At 34.2% G+C, this 13662-nt stretch overlaps 1 protein-coding gene and 1 non-coding gene across 2 annotated transcripts; both read left to right on the top strand.

The window, feature by feature from the left end:
- TRNAP-CGG lies at window positions 1-72 on the top strand. The gene has a single exon. It is a non-coding gene; the product is annotated as a tRNA-Pro (tRNA).
- Window positions 73-138: 66 nt separating this feature from the next.
- LOC120177839 (probable small nuclear ribonucleoprotein G) lies at window positions 139-2241 on the top strand. The gene is made up of 4 exons (XM_039183842.1): window positions 139-236; window positions 336-358; window positions 1246-1591; window positions 1698-2241. Exons 1-3 carry the CDS (start codon window positions 202-204, stop codon window positions 1428-1430), a joined length of 243 nt encoding a protein of 80 aa, XP_039039773.1. The 5' UTR covers window positions 139-201; the 3' UTR covers window positions 1431-1591; window positions 1698-2241.
- The last annotated feature ends 11421 nt before the right edge of the window (window positions 2242-13662 follow it).

The following is a 13662-nucleotide window of genomic DNA, read 5'->3' as shown; positions in this document are numbered from 1 at the left end:
GGGTGCTTGGTCTAGTGGTATGATTCTCGCTTCGGGTGCGAGAGGTCCCGAGTTCGATTCTCGGAGCACCCCTATTTTCGGTCTACTATTTTTTTAACCCAGGTATTAGATGTTGAACCTAGAAATCTAATTCTAAAGCCAAGTATCGTTTTTGCTGCCCCAAAACCTTATTCTCCTCTCTCAAGCAAAATTTCTATCGCAATGAGCAGATCCGGGCAGCCTCCAGATCTCAAAAAGTATTCTTTTCTTCTCTTTCCTTTCCCTGTATTTGTTTTCTTTTCGCTCAGTTTTTCGATTCTTAATTTATATTATTCGTGTTGTTTTGTTCGTAACAGGTATATGGACAAGCAGCTCCAGAGTAACTTCCTTTTTTTCTTTTAATTCCCTCTTTTCTGTTGCCCATTTCAACTTGATGCTTCTAATCAACTTTGTTTACATTCATCTGCTGTTGAATTTGGTTAGATAAGTTTCTGCTACATGATGATTGATACATCTTCGGCTCTTCAATTTTAGTTTGGTTGAGTGTTTTCGTAGTTGAAGCTGAAATGGTTCTAAATCTTGCGTAATAGTTCAGTGCGGATGTCCTCGCTTGTTTGAACATAATTTCTATTTAAATCTTTATTCTTTACACACACATGTAAGTAAGATTTTATGTAAAGGTTGAATTTATGATATTCTAGGAGGGGACGGATTTAAATTTTAGGTGAAAACGTATATCAATAGAAAATATATAAAAATATATATAATAATTTGAAATTTTTAAGGGTGGGGTGACCGCCACTCGGCCACTCCCCCTTGGTCCATCATTGTATATAAGTCATAAGATTTGAGTTGAGATTGGGTAGTGGTCAGCTCCATTGAATTTCATATTTTTGTATACTTCAGAGTTTCGTTCGTTAGAGACTCTATCGTGTGCCAGATTACCAAGTCAAAGCTTAAAGGGTTTAAGACTTCAATCCTTTCCCTTGGGACAGTCCTATGGAATTGTTATGATTGTAGATTTATTCTTGCATTTAATGCTATTTGCCAATACCGATCCATGCATTATTTTGTTTGGACCTTGTTGCTGATTCTATGTTTGCTTCCGATAAATTGGTATTGTGTGTTGCACTTTAGGCCGACATAAATTACTTTTTTGTGGCTTATGGGCTTGATTGTCGATTATGTGTATTGTAGCTTAGTAGTATTTACGGAAAGGAACCACTTTAATTGTGTGAAAATATACTGTTATTTAATGCTCTGCAGTCAAGCTGAATGCCAATCGCATGGTCGTCGGTACGCTTTGTGGGTTTGATCAGTTTATGAATCTAGTGGTTGACAACACGGTAGAGGTGAATGGAAATGAGAAAACTGATATAGGCATGGTGGAGAGTCTCGTATACCTTGCTCAATGTTTAAATTGCCATTCATGTGTATGCTTTCATCTTTAGCCTCATTTTATTAATTGATATTAATCTGCCGCAGGTTATCAGAGGAAATAGTGTCGTTACTGTTGAAGCACTAGAACCTGTAGGCAGAATGCAGTGATTTCCGGTTCTTCGATTGGAAATGCGGAATTCACTTCGATTGGAAATGTGGAATTCACTTGATGGTATTGTAGACATCCGTTTTTTTCGGGGTCGAAAAAATATTATTAAATATAATAATAGTAATAATTATTATTATTAATTATTGCGTTTTACATTTATGTTTTGTAGGCCCGAAGTTGAACCCAAATTTACAAGACCCAACAGCTAGCCCGAAGACCCGGTTTCAACCCAAATTCGAATCCAGCTTCCATTGGCATGCGTACACATCACCGCTCAGTTCCACCAAGCCAATGTTCCAGACGTCGTCGAACCACCGACGAGCCAACGTTCCAGTCTTTGCCGAGCCACCATCGTCATCATCCACCTACAAACAAATCCCACACAAAAATCCATTTAAACCACTGAATATTAAAACCCATCATCCAAATCCCACTTAAATACCAAATCCATTAAAAAACTAAACCCAAATCACTAAACCTAATCCACTAAACCTACCCACTAAACCTAAAAAACATTTACCTACTCAACCACTACCACCACTAGAGGTCATGAAGCAATTGGAAAATTATAAATGGGAGAAGCTCCATTTGAACCGGGGGGAGAAAAAAAACAAAGGGGGTCGAGCATTGGGTTTATAGCAACTTTGTTCTTCAATATTTAGGGTAAATCACGGTTTGATCCATGCCCTATAAATCACCGTGCTTTTCATTTCTTCAAGGTAAAATCACTGTTTAAGTCCCTTTGTTTTTGTAAGGTTATCCTTTTAAGTCATTGAATGAAATTATTTTCTCTTGATTCGATCCTCAAATTTCTTTGTATTTGCATTTTAATCATTATACGATTTGTTGTATGTATATTTTGGTTAATGTTTTTTTGGGGCTATATGTTTATGTTTTAGTATATTTTGATACTAGTCTATGCATTCATGAATCCATCTATATTTATCACTTAGTTTTTTAGGCTTTCTTGTCTCCTATTTTAGTTCATAAGTATTGTGTTGTAAAATAATTGTTGATCTTATATTTTAATTTTGAACCAAGTATACCGTGATTTGCTTTTCATTTTTTATATCCATGTATCTATATAGATTAGTCTGCTTTATATATTAGTGGTTTCATATAAAGACATTTTAGGCACTATATGCACGTGTCTTTTGATGTTTTTTTTTTGTACTTAGCATATATATTCATTTATGCTATATATTTCATATTTACGAATTCGTTTACAGATCTTATTTTGTTTGAAAATAATTTTGTATGTTAGTATTTAAAATATTTTTTTTTGTTATTCGAATATTTTTAAAAAACACATTTATATAATGGACGTGAAGAGTATTGCTTGATCGAAACAGTGTAATTCAATACGACATTCGAACTAACGTGAACTTGAAATAAATCGAGTTTGTTTTATTAATTTGTGTAAAAGGATTTTCTGTAAATAATTAACTTGAAGTAAATTAATCAATATTCAATAAATGGATCATATCTTAACTTTATATTCGATTCAATATTTCCACTATTACGACAACGTGTAAGCGACATAGTACCAATTTTGGGCGTCGTGGGGGTGCTAATACTTTCCCACGCGTAACCGACTCCCGAACCTATTTTAATTGAATCTTTGTTAAACGCATACCACTTTTGTCTTAAAAATGATTTTTCTTAAAATTGTTTTAAAAAAATGTTTTTAGGTATTCGACCTACCTAGCCCAAAGGTCGATGGCGACTCCAACCCATTTTAATTCAAATCAATTCAAAATCACCAATTTTTCCAAAATAAAGTCGTAACAATTTTTAAAATAATAAATAATTGTTCCACCTTTAAAAATGGTTATGACAGCTTGACGACTATGATAGGGACTTTTTTAGAGAGTCAAGCTGTAAGTCGCTTACACATTGTCGTTTGGTGGAAATTATGAGTTCGAGTCTTTAGTTAACTTATGATCCTTTTATTGAAGTTTTTAATTGCTTCATTTTATTATTGTCTTACTAACATTTTTATCTTTGCTTTCAGTCAGTTCAAGTTTTTGTGGAGTTGTTTTATTTCCCTCTTGAGTCAAAGGTTTGAATGTTCCTCCTTACACACATCACGTGCATTTGCATAACATGAGCTCTAGACCCGAGCTTCAATCCAAATTAGTCGGGGTGAATGCTTTACTCTCGTAAGAATTTATTCTTCGTATGAGTTTTAGCAAATAACCCATGGGATACATACCTTATACATTCATAGGGATTTATTCCTCGTATGGGTATAAGGTAGTGAATCCCCTCGAATTGGACTCATTCCGTTCGAAACCTGTAATGGGTGAGGATCGAGGGTTTGGCAGCCCAAGGGGGCACCGACATCAAGGACAATTCGAGTACCTTTTCCTGATAGAGCCATAACTATGCATATAGTGAACCATAGAACGGTCACCCTAGGTATAGACATATCGAACCTCTGCCTGTCAGTAGGTATCCAAAGTAAGTGTACACAAAGGAGGAGTGTTTCTAAACCTTTTTATTTTGCTTTAAATTCGTAGAATATATTTTATTTTTGTTGAATAAAATAATGTGAACTAAATACCATGCGGTTAGGATTAACTTCTTGAAAAATCATTTTGGGTAGATATCATGTCCGGGTAGGAATGTTATTTAATTAAAGCATGTTCGGGTATATACCATGACGGGGTAGGTGTTTGATTCATCTTTGAATAACTTTTTTATCTGTATCGATTATCTTACCTGTGCTAACTAATTTCTTTTGTTTAGTTTGTGTACACTAACTTATTTCTTTTCTTTTGTTTGTGTCATTTTTCATCTTTCTTTGCATTGCATTTGCAATGCATCAACATAACATAATGCAAAAGTGTTGATTCGCAAGGGGATACTCAAGTATAAATTTTTCACAAGAAGAGAAAAAAAATTCAATCAAGCAGTAACGTACACAGACATGCGCCAAGGGCTACGAGAAGTCCAGAATACCAAAATAAGACTTGTTTGAAGATCTTGCAACATTTAAGATTTGAAAACTAATCCAAGAAGTAATCCAACAGTAGAGTCTTATCTATGATCATCTCATAACTAGCCTTCAAGGAGCGACGTACTGACTTCAGCACCTCCGAGGCATTAATGGAGTTAGTCTACAAAGCATTGGGGGGCATCAGTTCCAAATACGAAGATCTAATACAAAGCAGTGAGCTTGAAGATCGTGCAACATTCAATAATGAAATGACGATCCACTAATCCAAGGAGTAGCCCAATAATAGATTTTTATCTATGATCATTTCATCGTTAACTATTAAAGATTAATGCACTTCAGCATCACCAGGGCATTAACAGAGTTGTGATACAAAGCGCTTGAGGGACATCATTTTCAAGGACGAAGACCTAAGATGAAATGGCGATCCAATTCTGACTCAACATCTAAGCGAAGTCATTTCTATAAAATGAACTGTGTTATAATGTGAAAGCTTTTATTTCTGGTGAAAATTATTCTACAATATCCATCGTTGGGCTCAACATTTTTGCATCTTCATTTGCATCTTTGCATTTTGCATCTGCATTTCATTTTTAAGCGTTTTCATAGAAAAACATGGAGCTAATTCATGAAGGATTCTATAAAGTGGTCCTAACAATATGACACTACATGGAAGCAAGAAGTTGAAATCAGTACAGTTGGAGCTTGTTCAGCTGGTTGTAGGACTGAGCCTTCCATAATGATCTGAGAAAAGAGCCCCCATATCCCGAGGACTACGATGTTGATCTCATGTAGGAATCTAATGACATTCATCTGAGAACTATAAGGCACTGAAGCGTAAGATCCAAAACCTGATGGATTCAGGGGCATGAACAATCGAAGAAGGATGAGGGCATGTCATCTACCACATTGCAATAAGAGCATTATTTTGTTTGATCACGTTTTTGTTATGTCTTTTATATTTGTTTAATCTTTTAAACGACTGAACTTATGCTACCTTTTAAGGTTGAATAATTGAGCAAAATTTAATATTTAGTTATTTGAATATCAGATAAATTATGGATTCTTTTAATTCTTCAAGAATTATAGATTTATGACATATAGCAAGATCAAACCTTTCTAATCCCGTCTAAAAATCCGTTGATTATTTTCACCTAGAATAATTCATGGATACACAAAGAGTCATACCCATACCTTCCTTTGAGTCAATAAAGTCGCACCATAGTCTTTTTAGACGCGACATTCTTTTACCAATAAAACCTAAGGCATTGAGTTGTTCACTTGAGCATGAACATTCCTACCAGAAGACACAACTTGGGGCATCTCGCATCAACTTTCTGAAGATGAGCCTAAACAATTCAGACATGCTGGGAGAAAGAAGCAGAAAGGAGAATTACTTCGAAATAATTCTATCATGCATTAATTACATTGTTTTCATGTGAATATAAGTAATCCTGAAAATCTATCCCCCAGGGGATACCTATTCTACGAGGACTTCTATGTATGAGATGATGAACTACTTTGTTTCATTTTCCATATATGTATATATATATCCCTTGTTGTCCCCTTTTGAGCCTATAGTATTTTTTCTTCTGATTCAACCCTAACCAAGGATCACCCTCCACACTGGGGGGAAAGGTGGAAGAAATCTGCTCACATGAGTGAAGACATCAATCCAGAGGAGATATCAAAAGGTGAATCAAATGTCAAGTGCGAAGATCCAATCATAGCAAAAAGAGAAAAAATGAAAAAATTAAAGCAAAGAGAATAAAAAAGAGCAAAAAGAGCAAAAAAAAAAGAAAAAGAAAAGAAAAGAAAAAGAACAAAAAAGGAAAAAGAAAAAGTAAAGAAAAAGGGATGAGAATAGCGCATCAAGCTTCAAACTATGAGATTGATTCAGCATAATTATTCCAGAATCACTTAACTCGAAGATCATGGAGCATTCAGAGAACATCAAGAGAAAGACATTCAAGCATATTCAAATTGAGCAAGAATAGGATTGAAAGCATCAGAAGGAATTGATCATTGGTTCAATACCCTTAAACACTTATTTGGGCCTACTTATCATTTCTTTCATAACCATGAACCATGGCCTACATTACGTGCCTTAAAAAGTCCCTTCTAATCATACATGAATTTCTAAACAGAAGAGATTATCTTCAGATTTCATCCCGTACATCAGGATTAATCTTTATTTGCAAAATATTTTCTAAAATCTTTAATGCATGATAGATAAAGGGGATTCGAGAAGTAAATTTTGAATAACGTTTTGAAACCAAATGAGGATTCGAGTTGAAAACCTGAAAAGACAGCTCGAATATAAAAATGGTGCAGCTGAGGCGATCACACAAATTCCTTTATAAGGCATTGCACAATCCGAGTGTGACCATGAGAGCTGGGAGCCGTAAAACACTTCCAGTAGATGAGCATACGAGCTAGCCCATCAGATCAGTGAACATCAAAGAAATAAGAAGGCCAAACCATTGACCAAACATAATAACCTGAGACTCTCTTATCCTTACCTTACTTAACCATTTTCCAAAGATAGCTTTGATCTTGACACTTGTCAAAAAACTATAATTTATTGAAGGATTAACAGTGTAATTAATTCTTTGATATCCAATGAACTTCTGTTTTATGATTTGTCAATTGTAAAACATAGAAAGGGGCAATATTTTCAAATCTTTGATTAAACATTTTCAAAACTCTTCTAATTGATATTTTCAAAACTTTTGAAAATAAAAAAAGAGAAGAAAAACACTTTTCAAACATGAAAATCTCTTTAGAGTGGATCTTGGTATTTGTCATGTGGCTCTCAGACACAAAGCTCATGCTTAGAATCAGCGCTGAAACAAGCAATGAGGAACAATGGGGCATCTTTAAAGATTCAATAGCAAATGACGGGGCATATTTGGGGATTCAACATCCTGATGCGAATTATCAGATCTTCTGAAGGCATTTCCTCCACCAACAGGAACAAGCAGATTATCAGTATCCTTTGATGTTGTTTCTCTTAAAAAAAAATTTTGTCTCGCTTGAGATAATTTCCCAAAACAAATTTCATCTCACTTGAGACAATTTCTCAAAACAAATTTCATCTCACTTGAGACAATTTCTCATAACAAATTTCGTCTCACTTGAAACAATTTCTCAAAACAAATTTCATCTCGCTTGAGACAATTTTTCTCTGAGATACAAATTTCGAGTTTGTTTCACGTGAAACAAAACTGATCACCTTTTAAATTATTTCTCTTTAAACCAAGTTTTGTCTCTTGAGACAATTTCTTTAAAAATAAAATCTTTGAGTCTGTTTCACTTGAAATAAATTTTATAATCTTTGAGTGAGTTTCTCTTGAAACACCCATCTATAAAGTCGTTTCTCTTTAAATGAATTTTGTCTCTCTTAATGAAATTTCTTTTGAAAAAAATCTTTGAGTTTGTTTCCTTTGAAACAAATTCGTCTCACTTGAGACAATTTTCCTCAAAACACCAAATTCTGAAATTGTTTCACTTAAAATAAAAATCATCTTTGAGTCCGTTTCACTGGAAACAACAACCATCTTTGAGATTGTTTCTCTTGAAACAAATCTTATTTTCCTTGGGATTGTTTCTCATGAAACAATAACCATCTTTGAAATCGTTTTCCTTGAAATGAATTTTGTCTCTTTTGAGATAATTTCTTGTGAAATAACCATCTTTGAGTTTGTTTCCCTTGAAACAAAACAAACATCTTTGATATCGTTTCCCTTGAAACGAATAAAATCTTTGAGTTTGTTTATCTTGAAACAAAACCATCTTTGAGTCATTCCCTTGAAATGAATTTTGTCTCTTTTGAGACAGCTTCCCTTGAAGCATAATATGTGAGTTGGTTTCTTTTGAAACCATTATCACCCTTGGATGACCTATCGTCCTCATCGCGTAGGAACCGTGTCATCACCCGACTTGATCTCCTCATCACATAAGAGCCATGTCAACCCCAGATAAACCAGTCGTCCTCATCACGTAGGAACCATGTTATCAACCTTAGATGACCTACCGTCCTCATCACGTAGGAACCATATCATCACCTGACCTATTTTCCTCATCACGTAGGAACCATGTCAACCCCAGATAACCAGCCGTCCTCATCACGTAGGAACCGTGTTATCACCCTTAGATGGCCAAGACTCATGAACAAATGAGCAGTGTCATCACCCGACCTGATTTTCTCATCACGTAGGAACCGTGTCAACCCCAGATAACTAGCCGTCCTCATCACGTAGGAACCGTGTTATCACCCTTAGATGGCCAAGACTCATGAACAAATGAGCAGTGTCATCACATGACCAGATCTCCTCATTATGTAAGGAGCTGTGTCAACTCAGATAATCAGTCGTCCTCATCACGTAGGAACTGTGTTATCACCCTTAGATGGCCAAGACTCATGAACAGATGAGCAGTGTCATCACCTGACCAGATATCTTCATTATGTAGGAGCTGTGTCAACCCAGATATCCAACCGTCCTCATCACATAGGAACCGTGTTATCACATTTAGATGGCCAGAACTATTCATCACGTATGAGCTGTGTCATTACCCGACTAGATTTCCTCATTATGTAGGAATCGTGTCAATCCTTGATAACCATAACTCTTCATCACGTATGAGTCATGTTGTCACCCTTCCTAAAGATGGCCAAGAACTCTTCATCGCGTATGAGCAGTGTCATCCCCTGACTAGATTTCCTCATTTTGTAGGAGTTTTGTCACCCTTAGACGATCTGAGCTCTTCATCATGTATGAGCAGTGTCGTCTCCCAAATCAAACAACAAATCTCAAAACCAAAAAAAAAGAGAATTGGAAAAAATCTGGTTATCTTTTTCGTATGTGCCTTATTCTTGTTAACACAAGAATGTGCAAAGAGGGGCAGCTGTAGACACCCGTTTTTGTCCGGGTCGAAAAAATATTATTAAATATAATAATAATAATTATTATTAATTATTGCGTTTTACATTTATGTTTTGTAGGCCCGAAGTTGGACCCAAATTTACAAGACCCAACAGCTAGCCCGAAGACCCGGTTTCAACCCAAATTCAGATCCAACTTCCATTGGCATGCGTGCACATCACCGCTCAGTTCCACCAAGCCAACGTTCCAGTCGTCGTCGAGCCACCAACGAGCCAACATTCCAGTCTTTGCCGAGCCACCATCGTCATCATCCACCTACAAACAAATCCCACACAAAAATCCATTTAAACCACTAAATATTAAAACCCATCATCCAAATCCCACTTAAATACCAAATCCATTAAAAACTAAACCCAAATCACTAAACCTAATCCACTAAACCTACCCACTAAACCTAAAAAACATTTACCTACTCCACCACTACCCTTTACCACCACCAGAGGTCATGAGGCAATTGGAAAATTATAAATGGGAGGAGCTCCATTTGAACCGGGGGGAGAAAAAAAAACAAAGGGGGTCGAGCATTGGGTTTATAGCAACTTTGTTCTTCAATGTTTAGGGCAAATCACGGTTTGATCCATGCCCTATAAATCACCGTGCTTTTCATTTCTTCAAGGTAAAATCACAGTTTAAGTCCCTTTGTTTTTGTAAGGTTATCCTTTTAAGTCATTGAATGAAATTATTTTCTCTTGATTCGATCAAAGAATTTCTTTGTATTTGCATTTTAATCATTATATGATTTGTTGTATGTATATTTTGGTTAATGTTTATTTGGGGCTATATGTTTATGTTGTAGTATATTTGACACTAGTTTATGCATTCATGAATCCATCTATATTTATCACTTATTTTTTTTAGGCTTTCTTGTCTCCTATTGTAGTTCTTAAGTATTGTGTTGTAAAATAATTGTTGATCTTAGATTTTAATTTTGAACCAAGTATACCGTGATTTGCTTTTCATTTTTTATATCCTATGTATGATGTATCTATATAGATTAGTCTGCTTTATATATTAGTGGTTTCATATAAAGACATTTTAGGTACTTTATGCACGTGTCTTGCTATTCATTTGATATTTTTTTGTACTTAGCATATATGTATATATTCATTTATGCTATATATTTGATATTTACGAATTCGTGTACATATCTTACTTTGTTTGAAAATAATTTTGTATGTTAGTATTTAATTTTTTTTTGTTATTCGAATATTTTCAAAAAAACACATTTATATAATGGACGTGAAGAGTATTGCTTGATCGAAGCAGTGTGATTCAATACGACATTCGAACTAACGTGAATTTGAAATAAATCAAGTTTGTTTTATTAATTTGTGTAAAAGGATTTTCTGTAAATAATTAACTTGAAGTAAATTAATCAATATTCAATAAATAGATCATATCCTAACTTTATATTCGATTCAAAATTTCTACTATTACGACAACGTGTAAGCGACACAGTACCAATTTTGGGTGCCGTGTGGTGCTAATACTTCCCCACGCGTAACCGACTCCCGAACCTATTTTAATTGAATCTTTGGTAAACGCAGACCACTTTTGTCTTAAAAACGATTTTTCTTAAAATTGTTTTAAAAATACATTTTTAGGTATTCGACCTACTTAGTCCAAAGGTTGATGGCGACTCCAACCCATTTTAATTCAAATCAATTCAAAAACACCAATTTTTCCAAATTAAAGTCGTAACCGTTTTTAAAACAATAAATAATTGTTCCACCTTTAAAAATGGTTATGACAAATATCACATTCACTTGCTGTTGTTTGGATAACATAGCTGCTAGCCTGCTGGTTTGGGGTGGGGTGTTTTATTTAAGTGAGAACTCATCGAAACTAGACGGATTTTCTTAGTTTGTGGTCTTTAGTTTCCTCCTCTTAAAAAAAAAAAGTTTCCTTCTCTTTACTTGATGAATTGCCCTGGTTATTCCAAATAGTTTTAATGGAATGGTGGATTCAAACTTATGCTCCATATGTTAGAGCTTATTTCTGGTCCTCGATGATGTCCTTTGTGCAACTACAGCTTGGCATTAGGTTAATTTCTATCCATGGTTCGCTAGCACCATCTTTTCTTCTATCGATCTGTGATTTATGAGCTACATAATTGGTTGTCAACTTTACACTGCACTGCTCTGGAGATCAAAAGTTACTAGAGGAGCATGAAATTCAATGCCAATTTGTTGGTTTTAGCTTAGATTTTATGTTATATATGTGCTCAACTCACAATGGTGTTTCTTTTTTAAAAAGGAAATTGTAGAAAGCTCTAACATTTGTGCTAAAACGGAGGGGACTAAATGCCATTTTTCGAGTTGGAAGAATGTGAATGAAACTGTTAATTTTTTGGCGGGGAAGTAGTAAAACGCTGCGTTGAGATCCCACGTAAAATAAAAATGGTGGTTTATGCCGGCAATTTTGGTCCAATATCGGGTTAATTATTTAGTCTAATATGACACTATATATTTTATTTTGAAAAGTATGATATTTATTGATTTGGAACTCGTCACGTGGATATGACGAGTTTTAATAAAATATAATTTTTATTAGATTTTGTCACAAATAAAAATATATATTTAATTAGAATTCGTCATTTCGACGTGAAGAGTTTAAATAAAAAAATATTATTTAGGTAAACTCATACTCATCATGTAAGCGTGATGAGTTTAAATAAAAAAAAATATTATTTGGGCAAACTCATCATGTAGGCGTGACGAGTTTTCCCTGTAATATAGCATTGTCGTAGATCTCAAATTAAATTTAGAGATGATATAATGGATTAATTTTTTAATCGCATGGCGTATTAGGCCAAGTTTGTTGGTTTATGCCTATCCAACAACAAAATAACAGATCATATCTAAAATTTAAAAGTTGTCCATGTTGACATACAAGTAAATAGGGATGTGAATGAGATGAGGGAGGTCGTGAGATACTTGAGATCAACTCGATCAAAGTTTGATAAATATTTGATTCAAATGGACTTGACTTGAGTTCTTAATGAGTCGCAAACGAACTACTTGATACTTGACTTGAGAAGCTCGTGAGCAACTTAAAAATATAAAATGTTAAGATTTTATTTTTTATAAATAAATTATTAATAATATTAAGATTTATGTGTTGTTTTTTAAAAAATACATTATAAATTTTTCATGTATTTAAGGTTTATGTTCGAGTTTGAGTTTGAGCTTCAATAGAGTTAAAGTTTAAGTTTTTTTGTCATTTCGAGCTTTTTCGCTTTTTATGAGCTTAAATTCATGGTTTTGAGTTTAAGTCGAGTTTGAAAATTTTAAGCTTATAAGTTTTCAAGTCTAATCGAGTTCTATTTTATAATTTTTCAAGTCGAGTCAAACTCAATAATACTCAAGCTTGACTCGGTTTATTTACAACCCTACAAGTAAAACTAAAACAAATCCAGATAAGAAAACAACAATGAAAATATAGAATTCTTATACCCCTAGAGGACATCTTTGGAAATTGTCAGTTATCTGTTAATTGTGACATTCATATTGATTCATCTGTTTATAAAAGTTTCTAAAGAATAATATCCTCCAGACACATAAGTATCATAGCCTCTGAATCAAGTACATTGTATATCTTTGAAAATTGTCAATTATTTGTTAGTTGAGACTTTTGGACTGACTCCTCTGTTAACTGGAGCTTTCAATGAAAATATAGAATTCTTATACCCCTAGAGGACATCTTTGGAAATTGTCAGTTATCTGTTAATTGTGACATTCATATTGATTCATCTGTTTATAAAAGTTTCTAAAGAATAATATCCTCCAGACACATAAGTATCATAGCCTCTGAATCAAGTACATTCTATATCTTCTAGACTAGGAATGGAAAATGGGTGGGGCGGGTGTGGATAATCCTTTTCCCATCCTATACCCACCTAATATCTTCGTATCCACTATCTACTCATCACCCACTACCTAACTGGATACCTATCACCCATCCCGTACCCGCTCATACCTACCTGGTAGCAACCTCACAGATTATATAAGCAACAAAATATAAAACAAACTCATCTAATAAGAAGCATAATAAAATAAAGGCTTGTATGATGAATAAGTTTATGAAGTCTTTTTATCTCAAAATAGGTACCTAACTATTCAAACTTTTTCATATAAATTCTAAAAAAGTTAACATGTGTTATTAATTAAAGAATATTTTAGGTACTAATGAAAAATTTTGAATACTTTAAGTACCTATTTTGACCAAAA

This window comes from Hibiscus syriacus, unplaced genomic scaffold (genome assembly GCF_006381635.1).
Source record: "Hibiscus syriacus cultivar Baekdansim isolate YM2019G1 unplaced genomic scaffold, ASM638163v2 tig00112339_pilon, whole genome shotgun sequence".
NCBI lineage: Eukaryota > Viridiplantae > Streptophyta > Magnoliopsida > Malvales > Malvaceae > Hibiscus > Hibiscus syriacus.
Note: the sequence above shows the minus strand (reverse complement) of the source record. Positions and strands in the feature narration are given on the sequence as shown.

What these genes read in the sequence shown, in the direction of transcription:
- LOC120177839 (XM_039183842.1), top strand. Translation starts at nt 202, where the DNA reads ATGAGCAGATCCGGGCAGCCTCCAGATCTCAAAAA. An exon ending in CAGCCTCCAGATCTCAAAAA is followed by an intron (nt 237 to 335) that starts GTATTCTTTTCT and finishes TGTTCGTAACAG; the next exon opens with GTATATGGACAAGCAGCTCC. An exon ending in TATGGACAAGCAGCTCCAGA is followed by an intron (nt 359 to 1,245) that starts GTAACTTCCTTT and finishes AATGCTCTGCAG; the next exon opens with TCAAGCTGAATGCCAATCGC.